This window comes from Selaginella moellendorffii, unplaced genomic scaffold (genome assembly GCF_000143415.4).
Source record: "Selaginella moellendorffii unplaced genomic scaffold, v1.0 SELMOscaffold_66, whole genome shotgun sequence".
Taxonomy (NCBI): domain Eukaryota; kingdom Viridiplantae; phylum Streptophyta; class Lycopodiopsida; order Selaginellales; family Selaginellaceae; genus Selaginella; species Selaginella moellendorffii.
Genome location: NW_003314327.1, coordinates 40319 through 54584, shown reverse-complemented (window position 1 = coordinate 54584; position 14266 = coordinate 40319). Strand labels below are relative to the sequence as shown.

Sequence of the window (14266 nt, the reverse complement as noted above, 5' to 3'; positions counted from 1 at the left end):
AAGAAGAAATCTCTTCTCTCTTCTTTGTTTCTCTTTAAACTCTTTTTTGATCACCTCGGTCAACTCAAGCTCATGAGCCGAGCTTCATTCTTGGCATTCCACATCAATTTAACTGATTTCCCTGCATACTTCTTGCCAGCCCTGCAACAAGCACTCAACAAATAGACCTGCCCCTTGCCGCCAGATCCCAGCTTCTCACCCCGCCTGTACAGCTTGAGGAGCTCACCACAGTCATCCTCCCCAAACTCACACGCCATCACTCGCCAGGCTTCTCGCTAACGGGTACAAATCAACGGCTGGAATCGCGTTTGATCGATGGTGACCATCTTGTGAAAGAGAATTTATTTCAGGATATTCGTTATTTGAATCTGTCTCTACAAAATTGTACGCATGCATCCTGTGTTTTACACGCTCTGTTGTGCTGCAGTGGTTCCTGCCGGATCAATTGCCCTCAAAGCACCACCAGCGCGATCAGAGCGTTCACAAGGGACCAGCGGGATCAGAGAGTTCACCACGTCTCCAATCAAAGGCCTGTAGCTTGGCTCCGACTGGACGCCTAGAACAGCGCGACCTACACACGGATCTTGCATTACAATCATCAAGTCAGCCAGCACTGGCAACAAACAAACCAAAACCGAAAGATGAAGCGCACTTACTTGGAAGAGTTGCTTCAAGTTGACAGTATCCTTGATCGCAGCATCCACAATGTGGTCAGTTGTGGCGTCCTCTTGAGCATGTCGACAACAGTACGCAAACCAAATGCCCCGGATACGAGCCAACCAGCAACGACAAAATATTTGAAGAGAATAGCCCGCTTTTCTGCCTTCCAAGCAGCCTTGCAATCCCTGGAGCACACACATTTTCTTAACAGGTCAAACAAATCTAGGCTTCTTGCGAGAGCAAACCTTGACGTCATCATGAAGAACACTGATAGCCGAGCACTGCAGCACCCTGAGTTCCCGGTTGCTCATCTCCACCAAAGTCGACATCAATTCGGTGTTCTCATCTCTGGTATCCTCCAGCATCGCCGCTCCTCTGGTCTCCTCTTCGTTGGTTGTGGATCCTGCCGATGTCACTTCGTCGTCCAACAGCGTTCCATGCTGGTGGTGGAGGTTCCTCTTCACACTGTGCAGGCACCAGGGCGGCCTTCTGGTGCTGGTTTTGCCGTGATTCTTGGCGTTTTGTTCCTTGTTTGTCGTGTGCCTGGTGTCTACTCCGCCATCTTTCCCGTTTTCTACCTAGCTTTCCTGTCTCCGTGCTTCATTTGTTTCGTGCTGTCCGGAGTCAAGAGCTTGGAGCGCCTGGCAGTGGCTCCTCACCCTGAGCTCTTGCCTTCAAAAACACAAAAAACCCCTTGCCAGTAAATGCTGCGGCCAACAAGAAAGAAACAAAGAGTTACCTGGCTTTCTGGAGGAATTCCCAATGCACTGGTCCCGTAGATATGTTGAAAGCTCCTGGATAGCAGATAATATGTACGGCTAGCCTTCTCCGTACCTCGTGCTGCGTAAGTCATTGCCATCTAGCAAATACCAACACCGATTTGTCCAACATCTGCATCAGTGAGCAATGTGAGTTATTTTGCTTGTCGTAATGCCTGCAGGACCTTACCCATATCAACAACAGTATACTTCTGTATCTTTCCTGGTATATCAATGTTAAAAAATTGAACCTGGTGTGAAAGAGGGCTGAGAAAAAACCGTAGACGACGCGTCATAAAAGCAAACCTTCCGATGTTTTCCTTTTAGAGAGCCATCTTTTCCGTAGATGCAGCAAGTATTGTAGAGATGATCGCCATTTCGTTCCAGTAGGAGCCACCGATGATGGTAACCTGCCATATCCGAAAGCATATTGGAAGAGGGAGAATCACCTGCGTCAATATCCTCCGCGTAGATTGGAAAGCTCGTGTTTGAGTATGGACAATTCCACATTTCCTGCAACACATTCTCCTTATAACTGAACAGACAACTACAAAACTTAACTGGAAGAAGGACCAGTTTACTGCCGCCATCAGCAGCCGTCTGGATAGCTTCACGAGCATGCCTGATGTTCTGTTCCTTGTCTGCGCAAATCGAGAGCTGGCAAACGGCGAGCTTGAACTGCCAGGAAAACCAAAATAATGTGCGGATGGCACTAAAAATTCCACTCACCTTGCTCCTGCACGCGTGCTGCTCACTACTCAAAACACCCCCGTTGGATCTCGTCCTGCAATCCAAGGAACCTCTTAAAACAAAACGAAGTGGCTATAGAGAGTATGGCGACCACATTCCCTGTGGCCATGGTAGCCTTGCCACCTAGTCGATGGGAATCCCCACTGTATCCGAATTGCCGCGTCCAGGTAAAGCAACAACACCACCACAACCAAGTAGCAGTTGACTCTCGTCTTAAGCCATCCTCGAGTTCCTTGCGAGCAGTCCAGACGGTCGACCAAAACTGAGAATGGAGGTCCGAGCTTGAGGAATGGTTTGGGCGGGAAACAGTAGTGAAGTGGCAGCACTTGAAGATATACAGGATCTTGTTTGCTCAACCAGATCAGACTCCACCGACCAACCTCTCGAAAGCACCAAAAGTTGATGCAGGTTTGTACCTGTGCGGAGATCATCGAGTCTGGAGCTGCTGAAGCGCCCCTTTCAGATTCAGAACTGAATGTTAAGGGAAAGTGAAGCTCGAGTTACAAACTTTTATTGCCATACCTCCTACACATACAGAACAACACGCCCATCCTCTCCAACAGTTGCCAGCAAACGCGAAAACATTGTAGTTTTTACTTGTACAATTTTCGATTCTATATTGCACTTGCATATTCGGAAAACAAGAATCTCATACCTTGTTCAAACATTTCAACCACTCTTTTTCCGGTGGAAATTCCCAAAGAAAAACTTGCCTCTCGTCAGTGCCAGCAACCCCATAACGTCCCATGACGGCTGCTGAGGATGTTCTGCAATCGAATGTTATGAACAAAAAACGTTCAGTAGATTTTCATACATGTTACGAGGCATTATTCTCTAGCAGGGCCATTCTCCAGTGGTTCTGATGTTTCGCATCCTTTGACATTGGTCAGAAGACAGACACAGCAGTCTCGATCTCTGAAATCATCCACCAAAGAAAGGTCTACGATGTGAATGTTTGAAAAGGTATATCTTGAAATGTGGCATGAAGAAAGTAGCTGTTTTGGAGATATTCCAGTAAGATGTAAAAAGAGAGTGGGTTTCTTGGACGACTGCAAACCGAAGATAGAATACCAGATTGCAAAGTAGCCATCCGTGTCACATCCAAGAACAAGGTGAGGTCCTTGAGGAACGATGGCTAGCTTTAAAATGCTCCAGAAAGTCTTGCGGTTATATCTTGCAGGAGGGAGATCTACCTTCATCTCCAGCAGCGACCGACGGCATCTCATTGAGGCAGTCGCAAAAAGTTCAGCCTTCAGATCACGTTCAGCAAGAGAAACCACCCGCACTATGTTCAACTGACTGGGAAGCTCGGGGCTATGAACAGCAAAAGTTGAAGGCTGTCGCCGTCTGGAGTGAGTTGAATTCCAAACTCCGCTTGCAGCTACAAGAAGTATCTACTACGAATACGTGGACCAAATTGCCGGAAGCTGATCAAAATGATCCCGTAGCGAACGATTTGGAGAAGCAGTCGAGAGTAACTACTGGCTTTAGTTCCATCAGCAAGCGGCTTACTAGCTTGGATATGCTAAAACCCGTCGCTGCTTTTGAGCACGAACTTTCATTTCTTTGCAGGGCACTTAACGCAAGGAGTCAGGAGGTGGATATCTGCATCTCTTATGGTCCTCTGGGGAAGCACGGTGTACACCTATATGTATACCGTGTTTCCCTTGACAACAACTTGCTATCGGAGGGAACGTTGCTACAGTCCTTTTCACTGGATTCTTACGAAAATTTTGGAGCAGACTATCTGCAGGTTTGTTCTGTGTTTCTTTCTTCTTGGTACATTTGACTTACATTATTTTTGCTGATGGAACCAGACTTGTAACCTGAAGCATTGTTGGAAGCATGCTTTACTTATTCTGTCAAAGTGTTTTCCGCCACGTATGCGGGATTGTCTAGATCAAGTCTTCAGCTGAAGGCTCCGGTGGTAGCCTTTCAAGTGTATCCGAACCATTGCTGTCCAAATCATGACAAGATGTTGAATGATCATCCAAAGCATCGCCTGTGGTGATCGTCGAATTCTTTCGGCAGTCTCAAGTTGCTTTACCAAGAGCTGGCTGGCACTGTGACTTGTTCAAGCTTATTGGAGCTAGTCAGCTTGTTCGCGATGACATCGTTGGAACCAGCGCCTGTGAAAGGTATTGACTTCGGGTATAAAGCATTGTTGGGAGCTTGTTCAGCCGAAGTGTTCCATATTCAACTGTCTGTCATGCACGCTGCATCAAGTGACTTGACATGTCCATCCTGGAACTTTTCGTCAGTAGTGTTGGAGATATACGCTCTATGAGAGTCTACGTGGCATGAGTTGCCACATCACTGTAGGATAGCCACAACTGTTGATCATGTATATATGATAAAGCAGAGTGAGAGAGTCATCCACCATTGTTTTGCTTCTGCGCATCTTCTTCTTTCAAGCAGAAGGCTCCGCTGGGAAAATGAGATCACCATAAGTTGGCAAGGAAGAATACTTTACCCCGACCACAAAAATTCCCGCGCTGAGTATGCATGGCGAGGAGCACGTAAGACGCAGCGTCGCCGGGATCCAACTCCCATGCGACATGGTCCGCGGGGCTCACCTCCTCGTGTGCGTCACGGCTCCAGCGGCATACTGTGGAGCAGCGGGGGTGGCTGAGACGCGAGCACGGGGTGGCGGTGGAGAGCGAGCACTACGGGTTTGTGGTGAAGCTGCTCCGGCGGTGTGGAGGGCATAGAACATCCCCAGCTCGAGCAGCCCGGCGTGGGAGCATGATGCGAGCACCCCGACAGCGTCACTCCATTCGGGGAGATCCCCTCCAGCTCCATCTGGTGGATCAGCGTGAGGGCCTCGGACCCATCTCCGTGCTGCGCGCACGCTGCCACCATCCTAGAGACTAGATCCTTCTCGCGGTTCTTCTCGAACAGCATCCCATGGCGTGCAAGCTCGCGAGTGCGGACTCCACCGCTGGAGTGGCTCGAAAGCTCGGGTGTGGATTGCCAAAATCCGCGAGAGCCGACGGTGCCGCGAGCGCGCTCATGATCGTGGCCTTGTGTGGGCGAGAGTTCATGTCGCGGTACGTAACGATGTCGTCTTTGGTTTTGAATTTTTCTTTCTATATATTGAATTTTGTGGTGGAAGGATGTTTTTTCGAAAATGTCTTCCACCTGAATGAAGTTTTCTGGAAGAGAAAAGCCCCTTCATCAACTTTATCAGTGCTCTCGTTCTATTCATTTTTCTATTCTTCATATGCTGTTCATCCAGTATCATTGTTCTCAATACCGATTTCTGGAAAAGCAAAAAAATAAAAATTAACTTTAACTGTTCTTGAAAACTTGGAAAACGATATCCATACTGCTGGTTTTAATATCCCACTAAAAATTTTTTCCCGATTAAATCGCCGCCGATGCCAGAAGATCTTCTTTTCACTCCACAATGCCTTCTATTTGCCCTTCTCGCCAAGACCTCCCCACTACCACAATGCTTGACGATCCAGGGATGCGCAAGCACAGCATCCAGAGTCACCCTCTTCCTCTGCTCCACAGCTAGCATTCCCTGGATGAGATCCTCTGCTTCACACGATGCAAAACCACTCGGGAATGCTCCGGCTCTCAAAAAATCAAATTCGACTCCCGCTCGATACCCTCTCAGCAGCTCGTACGCAATGACTCCCAACCCCCACACGTCCACGGCCTCCGTGTAGCTTGCTCGTGGTCCTCGAGCCCCATCACTCTTCACTGCTACCATCTCGGGTGCCATGTACTTTGCTGTTCCACAGTACTGCCACATATCCCACTGCTTGTCTGTGGCCATGCCAAAATCTCCAATCACCACTTCGTCCACTGCAGTGGCATTGAGCCTCTCAAAGATGTTATGAGGCTTGAGATCTCGGTGGACAACCCCTCTCGAGTGCATCCACTTGAGCGTTTCTGCTAGCGTTTTAATAGTTTTGGCTGCTTCCTCCTCAGTCACTGCCCTGCCTTGGATCAATCGCTCTGCCAAGCTAGGGCCGCAAAGCTCCATAACAATGGTCCCATAGCACCTCCCGGCCTCTCTCTCCCTCACGAAATCCTCAAAGGCGACGACTCCAGGGCAGACGCAAAGCTTGGACATGAGCCGAGCTTCGTTCTCGGCATTCCACATCGATTCAACCAATTTCCCCGCATACTTCTTGCCAGCCTTGTGACGAGCACTTAACAAGTAGACCTGCCCTTGGCCGCCAGATCCCAGCTTCTCACCCCGCCTGTACAGCTTGAGGAGCTCACGACAATCGTCGTCCCCAAACTCGCACGCCACCATCGCTCGCCAATTTTTTGACCTAGCTTCTCCCTAACGGGTAAACATAGACGGTTGGGATCGCGTTTGATCGACGGTGACGAAGTTGTAACACGCATTAGAGGAAGAAGAGTTTTTATTTAAATGTGGAATATTTCATATAGCCATGCTTCTCTACAAAATTGTTGCATTCTACGCATGGTTACTCACATCCTTTGTTTTACACGCCGTGTTGGGAGTGGGAGTTTGCCGCAGTGGCTCCTGCCGGATCAATCGCCCTCAAAGCACCACCCAGCTCGCAAGGGACCAGCGGGATCAGAGAGTTCACCACGTCTCCAATCAAAGGCCTGTAGCTTGGCTCCGACTGGACGCATAGAACAGCAACAGCAGCGACCTACACACAAATCTTGCGTTAGAATCATCAAGTCAGCCAGCACTGGCAACAAACAAACCAAAACCGAAAAGAGGAAGCGCACTTACTTGGAAGAGTTGCTTCAAGTTGACAGTATCCTTGATCGCAGCATCCACAATGAGGGGAAGCCTGGTGCGGTCGGTCAGTTGCGGCGTGGCCTGCAAGTAAGTGGCAGTAGGTTGATGCACAGAAAGTCTCCGCAAGAGGAAAATCTCGAGACGTCATACCCATGTCACAAGCGACTGGCACCCTGTTGGCATTGAGACGTCAATGGGTTTTCTCCCGGTGATGAGCTCCAGAAGCACAACGCCAAATGCATAGACGTCACTCTTCTCCGTGAGAATTCCTGCGTTTTCAAAGGAAGGTGAGGTGACAGCGAAAGAAAGATAAAAAAATTCACAAGGCTTGACCAGTGAGGATGTATTCTGGAGCAACGTAGCCAAATGTGCCTTGCAGTTGAAGGCTGCCGGCGCCTTCTTGTACCATCAGAGCAAGACCAAAGTCGGATAGCTGCAAGTAAACAAACAAGGCAAGAAAATGTAAACATATAGCTTCGAATTGACATGGCGACGAACCTTTGCATTGAAGTCTTCGTCTAGGAGTATATTAGAAGATTTGAAGTCCCTGTGGATGACTGGTGGATCGCAGTGATCGTGAAGGTATTCAAGTCCTCTGCACTTTACGAATAAACAAAGTCATGCCGGAAAGCGAAGTTCAAATTGGAAACCAACCTGGCTGCGTCAAGGGCAATTTTGAGGCGTAAATGCCAGGTGAGAGCAGCTCCTTGGGCAGGCCCTGGAGAAAGCCACGAAGTTAAAGGAAATGGTACGAGGAGCTCAGTCCTCTCACCTTGAAGCTGGTCCTGCAGTGAACCATTTGTCATCAACTCATAAATGAGAAGTCGGTCTTCTCCTTGCGAGCTGAAACCAAGAAGAGCTATTAAGTTGTGATGATGAATTCGCCCCATGAGATCAATCTCGGCCTGAAAGAAAGCAGAAAGAGCCACAGCAACCATCAGAGTCGTTCGGACAAATAATGCACGATACCAACCCGGAACTCTTCGTCAGCCTGATCATTTTCGGTGGATAGTTTCTTCACTGCGATGGCATGATCATCATCCAGCTGGGCCTTGTACACTCGAGCAAATCCACCCTCCCCGATGAGATTCTCCTCGCTGAATCTGTCAGTGGCACTTTCCAGCATTTTGTAATCCATAACTTGAGCTGGCTTTGCCGGTTCATCGGAACGCTTCGTTTTGATTTGAACTGGACCCCCACCGCCATCTACATTTGCCAGAATCCAGTCAGCTCTACCTTCACAATCAGGAAAAGCTTACGATAAGGGGGCAGAGGCGTTGGAGGGTCGGAATAGCCTTCATCTTTCCCAAAAACTTTCGCTAGCCGGGGTCGGAGAGAATCCAGCGAAATGTACGAAGACAAAAGTATAGAGGCACAAACCAGCGTGGGCACGAGGATGATTGCGGCAAGGACACCCTTTCTCATGTGATGGCCACCACCATCACTGTGTCCGCTATCACTAGCACCGATCGGAGCTGGAAGAAAAGAAAAGAAAAGAAATTTTGGATAAGGATACATCGACCTTCGCAAAAGAAAAAAAAATAGAATCACAAACCTTGCAAAGTACCCCCAGATGGACTAATTGCCGAGGCTTCTTGTGGCAGCGGAGAAGGTCCAGAGGCTGGAGAGAAATCTGGTGAAAACGCCCCATCCTCGAGAGACCTCCGTAACAAGCCGGTGGGATTCTTCACGAACTCGGTGCCATAGGGTAGCAGTGGTCTCAGCCCGCTTGCCAAATGTGCCAAGAACAAGAAGCCGATGAGCACTCCGGCGCTTCTTCCCCACCACAGCCTGCTGCTTTCCATCGAGATCTCGATACTCCTCCAGGGTCATCGATCCATGGCCAGCGGCGCCTTAACCATCGCTGGGAGCGATATTTCGCTACGCCGTGCTTACCTCGATCAATGCCGCTAGCTCACACACAGATCGATCGCCATAGCTCCTTTCCAAATGCTACAGCGTCAGCGATCCGCTAGAACAAGCCGCCGCCCTCCGGCGCCTCCACGACGCGCGCCATAGCATCGACCAGAGCTCCTCGAAGGAAGGAAGAGAGAAGAAAAAAAGAATCAAAGCCAGCGCCCAGCGCTCCTCCACTTTAGTTTCAAAAAACAGGGGGGAGGAAGCACCGGCGCCACCGGTCACCGCCCGTCTGGGCCAATGCCACCCACCGGCTACTGCCGGTACTGGCTGTTGGAGACCCGTCACGGACGTCACCAAGGAAGATTCCGGCATCTTGCAAATACACGTAGCTTTCGACGATCATCGCTATCGTCCGCTCAATGTTTGATGATGTTCCCTTTATTTTACTCAACCCGTGCAAATTGTTTGATCAATTTCTTTGCAAAGCATTGGTCGATGCCAAAAAAGCTATGGTTCACTGTTTCACTTAATCTCAATCGCTTTTCAACGGCTAGGATGGGCGGCATTGCCAGCCAGCGACGATCTCGGCCGTTGCTGAGGAACTCTCCCCCTCTTATTACACGCTGCCGTTACCAGCTCTCCAGGGAATCTCTGGGAATCTTGGCGGGATCCGATCGGATCGATCCAAAACCAGCACGCATTTATAGCGAGAGCTTCTTCCCGTTTCGCATTTAAGCCTTTTCGATCGAGAAAACGAGCGTGCTCTTCTTTCTTTTTTCCGCGCTGGCTCTTCATGTATAGTAGTAGCTATGTGTTGTAAAGTCGCCATCTTCGCATTCAATCCATGGCTCCCAGAAGAACTGAGCTGCGCTATCCAAACTGTCCACTCGACAGTCTCTTTGTCGCAACTTATCAAGGCTCGCTTTCGTTCACCTTTTCCTATACTGGTAGAAGAAAAGAGAGAGAGCAAACTCAATCACTCGCAAATTAGTCTCTTCGGTTAGTGATACAAACCAGAATAAAAGAGAAAAGAGAAAAACGAAAAAAAAAAGGACGTACAAATAAGCTGCTAGAGCTACCTATCAGTGCAGGCAGCAGCCACAAATGCTGGACAACGCTCCTGAAAACAAACGTAGCAAAGTCCACAGTTATTGAGATCAAATGCAGTAGAAGAACTAGAGCTTACTTTCAGTAGAACATGTGTTGCTGGCCCATGGCTGCCGCCAACGAGGCTGCTGCCGCTGCAGCACTCGGCTGGATGCCATCAAAAACTCGAGAACCGCTTGTTCCTTGCTGAGGAAGTGGTAACAGCGCCTGTCCCGTTCCACTGGATTGGCTTAGCCTTTGGTACGCCAGCAAGTCCGCCGCGGAGTATGCTTGATTCATCCCAGCAGCCATCAAGCTTTGCAACGGGAGAGCAACTGGTGGTGGTGGAGGCAAAGGATTCGACGATGCTCCAGCTGGTGTAGGCTTGCTTCCCCATGAGCACTGTACGAGAAAACGAAGATTGTGAGACGCCGAATGAAAACATTTTTCTTACTTTGACGGACTTCCCGCAGATCACTCTCCCGTTTGCTGCCTGAATAGCGTAAGCTGCCTCTTCGTGTGTTCTATAGCGTACAAAACCGAAGCCTTTCTCTTTCTGCACCCTTACGTCTTCAATCACTCCAACACCTAAAGCATGGAATTGTCTATGTAACTCTGTCTGTGTCACCTGGGAAAATTAAAAACACAAAACGTCTTAACCACTGAACTGTTATGTCCTTCAACTGACCTCGTGCGCTAAATTACCAACGTATACTGTCGTAAACTGTGGATTGTTTTCAGGACCATCTAATTGCATGGCCCCATCCTCGTGTTGTTCATCGTGATTGGGCTCTTGTTTCATTTGTACTTGAACAACAGCAACCTGCTCAGGTACGCTAACAGGTCCTGGTGTTGGTACGTCCTCCTGCGATCCTGTGCTTTTTGTTGCCCAGTTACAGCGAATAGGACGACTGCCAAGCCACTTCCCTACATAAAATAAACGAGGCTATAAAACCATTCAAAGTAATGAATCTCTTCCGCATACCATTCATCTCATTGATAGCCCTTTCTGCTTCCTATAATAACAAAAAAATTGAGCGGTTGTAAGCCGTTGAGCATGGAGTGTAAGCACCTGTTTACTCCTGAACGACACAAAACCATATCCACGAGAGCGGCCAGATCGTTGATCCCACATAACCCGAGCGTCCCTGCGAATTAAAAGTTATACAAAGATGGAATGGAGAAAACCATATTAACACTTACGAACAACCAGGATACATGAAGAAAGCAGCGTAGAGTGTTGCATCTGTGACCTCAGGACTAAGATCACCCACAAAAATATTGTAATGTCCTGGACAGACGATAATCTCAGAGAAATGAAAACAAAATTAAAAGTACAACCTGTAGTATCTTCTCGCTGCCCACTGGCATAAGCCCAATTCACCTTTATGGACTGCCCAAATCTGTTCCATCAAGTTTTCGTTTAGTGCCTGCAAGAGGAAGAGAGACGCTTACATTAGCTTGCCATTGAGGGTAATGATCGCAGCGGCAGCTGATCTGTGATCGAAGTAATCGACAAAACCATAAGAGGACTGCCAAGCAAGGTAACGAAATACCGTTAGTGAGAAGGGCAAGATAGAGACAAAACCAGAACTAACTTTTTCTTTCTTTATAAGCTTGCAACCTTCGAGAGGCCCAACTGTTGCAAAAACCTCCGCAAGCAACGCTTCCGTTACTTTGATGTGAATGTTACCAACGTATCTGCAGCAGGAATGAACATCAGACTAGAAACAAAATCATTCCGCAACCAAAGCAATGACGGCCCAAGCTCAGCATAGTTTTTAAGTTAATAAACAACCAAAAGGAAAAAAGAAAAAGGAAATTGAAAAAAGAAAACAGATACCTGAATTGGTACAACAAAAAAGAAAAAAGAAAAAAAGAAAAGCACTCACACACTGCGACAAGAAGTTGCATCAAACCCTGGTGGCAGATTTCCACTTGGAATTGGCTCAATCTGCAAAAAAAACGATGAAAGGAAATGCAGAAAAAAAGAAAGAAAAGAAAAAAAGAAAGAACAAAACCAATACTAAAAGAGCTCGCTTTCCTCTCTCGGGGAAAGGAAAACGAAGAACAACGAAGGAAAAAAAAAACTTAACAGAACCGAAAGCAGTGAAAAAAAAAGAACGAAAAACGATTACCAAAGACAAGAATCTCGTTGTACCTTAGCCTGCAACAGAGTGGATCGTCATAAAAACATAGCGAGAAACAATCAAGCACGAAGCCAAGAGCTATGGCAACTAAAATTCCAAAAAAAAGAGAGAGCCAAGCATCAGCACGTACCTGGGACATGGCCGTGATGAGACCAGGATGAAGGAATGGCTGCTGCTGCTGGAGCACCGCCGCCTGCTGCATTAGCGCTTGCTTCCATTGCTGCAACTCTAACTGTTGCTGCTGGAGCTGTAACTGCTGCTGGGCCGCCTGGGCCGCGGCTACCTGTGCCTGCTGGGGCTGGCTCTGCGATTGCTGCGCTTGTGACACGGAGTACATGGCAAATAGCCGCCGATCAAACCCTATGGAGTGGAAGACGCTTCCCCGAGCGCGCTAGCACGGATACCCCATGATCGGAATGCGGAATGCGATTCTTACATGCTGCCGCGCCGAGAAAGCCCCCAAATCTGCGGCCGCGGAGCCGGGCACTCGAGGCCGTCGAGAGAATTTCCCTGCATCGCAATTAGGGTTCTTCGCTCTTCCGGCAATGCCGACCCAGAGGAGGATATGTAACAGAAAGGTTTCGAAAATTTTGGTCATACGGTAAATATAATGTGTACGGAAGAACTAGGGCAGACGTGGTCGCAAGCGTGGCCACGTGGAGGAAAAACCCAAGATATAGGGTTTTATCGGCGATGGCGGCATTTCTTTCTCTCCCGCCATCGAGGATCTCCGCGAGCAGCCTAGGGTTTCGTTCAAGCGACGCTGTGCGATCGCAATGCGCTCCAAGGCGGAGGTACAAGCGCGCGTCTCGTCTTCCCCTTCACACTCCCGATCACTGGGGATTGGCGGTGCAGGAGCCCGAGATTGAGAGCAGTGAGGAGGGATGCCGGGAGCAAGTGATGGATTTCCTCCGCGGCGAGGGTATTTCCGGCGGCGACATCGACCAACTCGATCTTCCACTCTCGGTCGACGTGGTGCGAGAGCGGCTGGAATTCCTTGCAAGCATTGGGCTAGAGAAGGCGCACATCTTGAGGTATCCAGTAGTTCTTACATGTAGTGTTAAACGCAACATGGTTCCAGTGATCGACTACCTCGACAAGCTGGGATTTACTCCGGAGGAGCTTCCGGCGTTGCTGACGCAGTTTCCGATGATCCTCTACTCCAGCATCGCGATAGATTTGACGCCGATCGTGGACTACTTGCTAGGCTATGGGATCTCCCTGGAAAATATTCCAAAGGTTCTACTACGCTACCCGGATGTTCTTGGTTTCAAGCGAGAAGGGACCATGAGCACATCGGTGGCATACCTGGTGAGCATTGGAGTAAACACTCGACAGATTGGGCCGATGCTTACGCGGTTCCCGGAACTTCTTGGCATGAGAGTCGGGAACAACATAAAAAGGAAGGTGGATTTCTACCGTGGTCTGGGGTTTACAAAGGAGGAGATAGCGAGGTTGCTAGAGAAGCATCCTTACGTACTGGGTTTTGATTTGGAGGAAAATGTGAAAGCAAAGGTGGAGTGTCTACTACAGGCAGGGATCCAAGAGAAAGAGCTGCCATCGTTTATAGCTCGATTCCCGGACGTGTTTGAGCTCGACTTGAGGGCTAAGCTCGCAGAGAAGACGGCCTGGTTGACGAATGAAATCTTCTTGCGACCGTCAGACGTTCCTCGAGTGTTTGAGAGGCTGCCTCAGATGCTTGTGATCAACGAAAAGATGGCCGGGGAAAAGGTGAAGTTTCTGCAAGGAACAGGAATCAGCGCTGGTGACATAGCAAAGATGGTTGTCGATTGTCCACAGATTTTGGCGGTCAAGCTGGAGGAAACGTTGAAGCCGAACCTGGCTTTTTTCCAGCAGAAGATGAGAAAGCCATTATCAGAGCTGCTGGCATTTCCCGTCTACTTGACTTACGACCTTGCACGGAGGATAAAGCCCCGGTACCGGATGGTAGAGAGGAAGAAGATCAATTGCAGCCTTGCCTGGTTCCTGGCTTGCAGTGACGACAAGTTTAAGCGGAGGATGAGTGTCCAGTTTATGGAAGCTCCTCCTCAGGCTCATACGGGCAGTGCAGTTTTCGACGAAGAGGATGACGACGACGATTCTGAGATGGTTGAGGACACAGGTGATATAGGTGACGGCGATGGCAATGACAGTAGTGGAAGTGAAGGAGGAGAACAGACTGTTCAAGCATCTGTCCAGCGCAAGGATTCAATAAGTCAACAGGCAAGCTCAAGGTAAGCGATTTTAAGCCATTGATTGTGGTG

At 48.9% G+C, this 14266-nt stretch overlaps 3 protein-coding genes across 6 annotated transcripts; 1 reads left to right on the top strand and 2 right to left on the bottom strand.

The window, feature by feature from the left end:
- Positions 1-365: 365 nt before the first annotated feature.
- LOC9649113 (probable receptor-like protein kinase At1g80640) lies at positions 366-9018 on the bottom strand. 2 transcript variants are annotated; one of them, XM_024659045.1, is made up of 11 exons: positions 8462-9018; positions 8166-8381; positions 7880-8112; positions 7679-7811; positions 7561-7624; positions 7405-7501; positions 7240-7339; positions 7057-7175; positions 6898-6987; positions 6790-6811; positions 366-556 (listed from the first exon to the last, which is right to left on the bottom strand). In XM_024659045.1, exons 1-11 carry the CDS (start codon positions 8709-8711, stop codon positions 405-407), a joined length of 1476 nt encoding a protein of 491 aa, XP_024514813.1. In that variant the 5' UTR covers positions 8712-9018; the 3' UTR covers positions 366-404. The 2 variants fall into 2 exon arrangements, with proteins under 2 accessions (XP_024514813.1, XP_002985113.2); XM_002985067.2 differs by lacking the exon at positions 366-556 and having other exon boundaries at positions 6536-6811; positions 8462-9013.
- Positions 9019-9727: 709 nt separating this feature from the next.
- LOC9649451 (oligouridylate-binding protein 1) lies at positions 9728-12562 on the bottom strand. Of its 3 annotated transcripts, XM_024659044.1 has the most exons (13): positions 12133-12562; positions 12014-12019; positions 11745-11806; positions 11451-11553; positions 11308-11384; positions 11194-11255; positions 11056-11143; positions 10925-11000; positions 10838-10868; positions 10541-10779; positions 10307-10480; positions 9953-10254; positions 9728-9886 (listed from the first exon to the last, which is right to left on the bottom strand). In XM_024659044.1, exons 1-12 carry the CDS (start codon positions 12337-12339, stop codon positions 9955-9957), a joined length of 1425 nt encoding a protein of 474 aa, XP_024514812.1. In that variant the 5' UTR covers positions 12340-12562; the 3' UTR covers positions 9728-9886; positions 9953-9954. The 3 variants fall into 3 exon arrangements, with proteins under 3 accessions (XP_024514812.1, XP_002985112.2, XP_024514811.1); XM_002985066.2 differs by lacking the exon at positions 12014-12019; XM_024659043.1 differs by lacking the exon at positions 12014-12019 and having other exon boundaries at positions 11308-11553.
- A 133-nt stretch (positions 12563-12695) lies between these two features.
- Positions 12696-14240, top strand: LOC9649450 (transcription termination factor MTERF4, chloroplastic). Its single transcript, XM_002985176.1, has one exon. The coding sequence runs from the start codon at positions 12696-12698 to the stop codon at positions 14238-14240; it is 1545 nt and encodes a 514-aa protein (XP_002985222.1).
- The last annotated feature ends 26 nt before the right edge of the window (positions 14241-14266 follow it).

Coding starts and splice junctions, on each gene's coding strand:
- LOC9649450 (XM_002985176.1), top strand. CDS start 12,696: ATGGCGGCATTTCTTTCTCTCCCGCCATCGAGGATCTCCGCGAGCAGC.
- LOC9649451 (XM_024659043.1), bottom strand. CDS start 12,339: ATGTACTCCGTGTCACAAGCGCAGCAATCGCAGAGCCAGCCCCAGCAG. Junction 11,807..12,132: donor TCATCACGGCCATGTCCCAG/GTACGTGCTGAT, acceptor TTTTTTTTGCAG/ATTGAGCCAATTCCAAGTGG. Junction 11,256..11,307: donor ACCCTCAATGGCAAGCTAAT/GTAAGCGTCTCT, acceptor TTGATGGAACAG/ATTTGGGCAGTCCATAAAGG.
- LOC9649113 (XM_024659045.1), bottom strand. CDS start 8,711: ATGGAAAGCAGCAGGCTGTGGTGGGGAAGAAGCGCCGGAGTGCTCATC. Junction 8,113..8,165: donor AACGCCTCTGCCCCCTTATC/GTAAGCTTTTCC, acceptor TGGCAAATGTAG/ATGGCGGTGGGGGTCCAGTT. Junction 7,812..7,879: donor AGGCTGACGAAGAGTTCCGG/GTTGGTATCGTG, acceptor GCTTTCTTTCAG/GCCGAGATTGATCTCATGGG.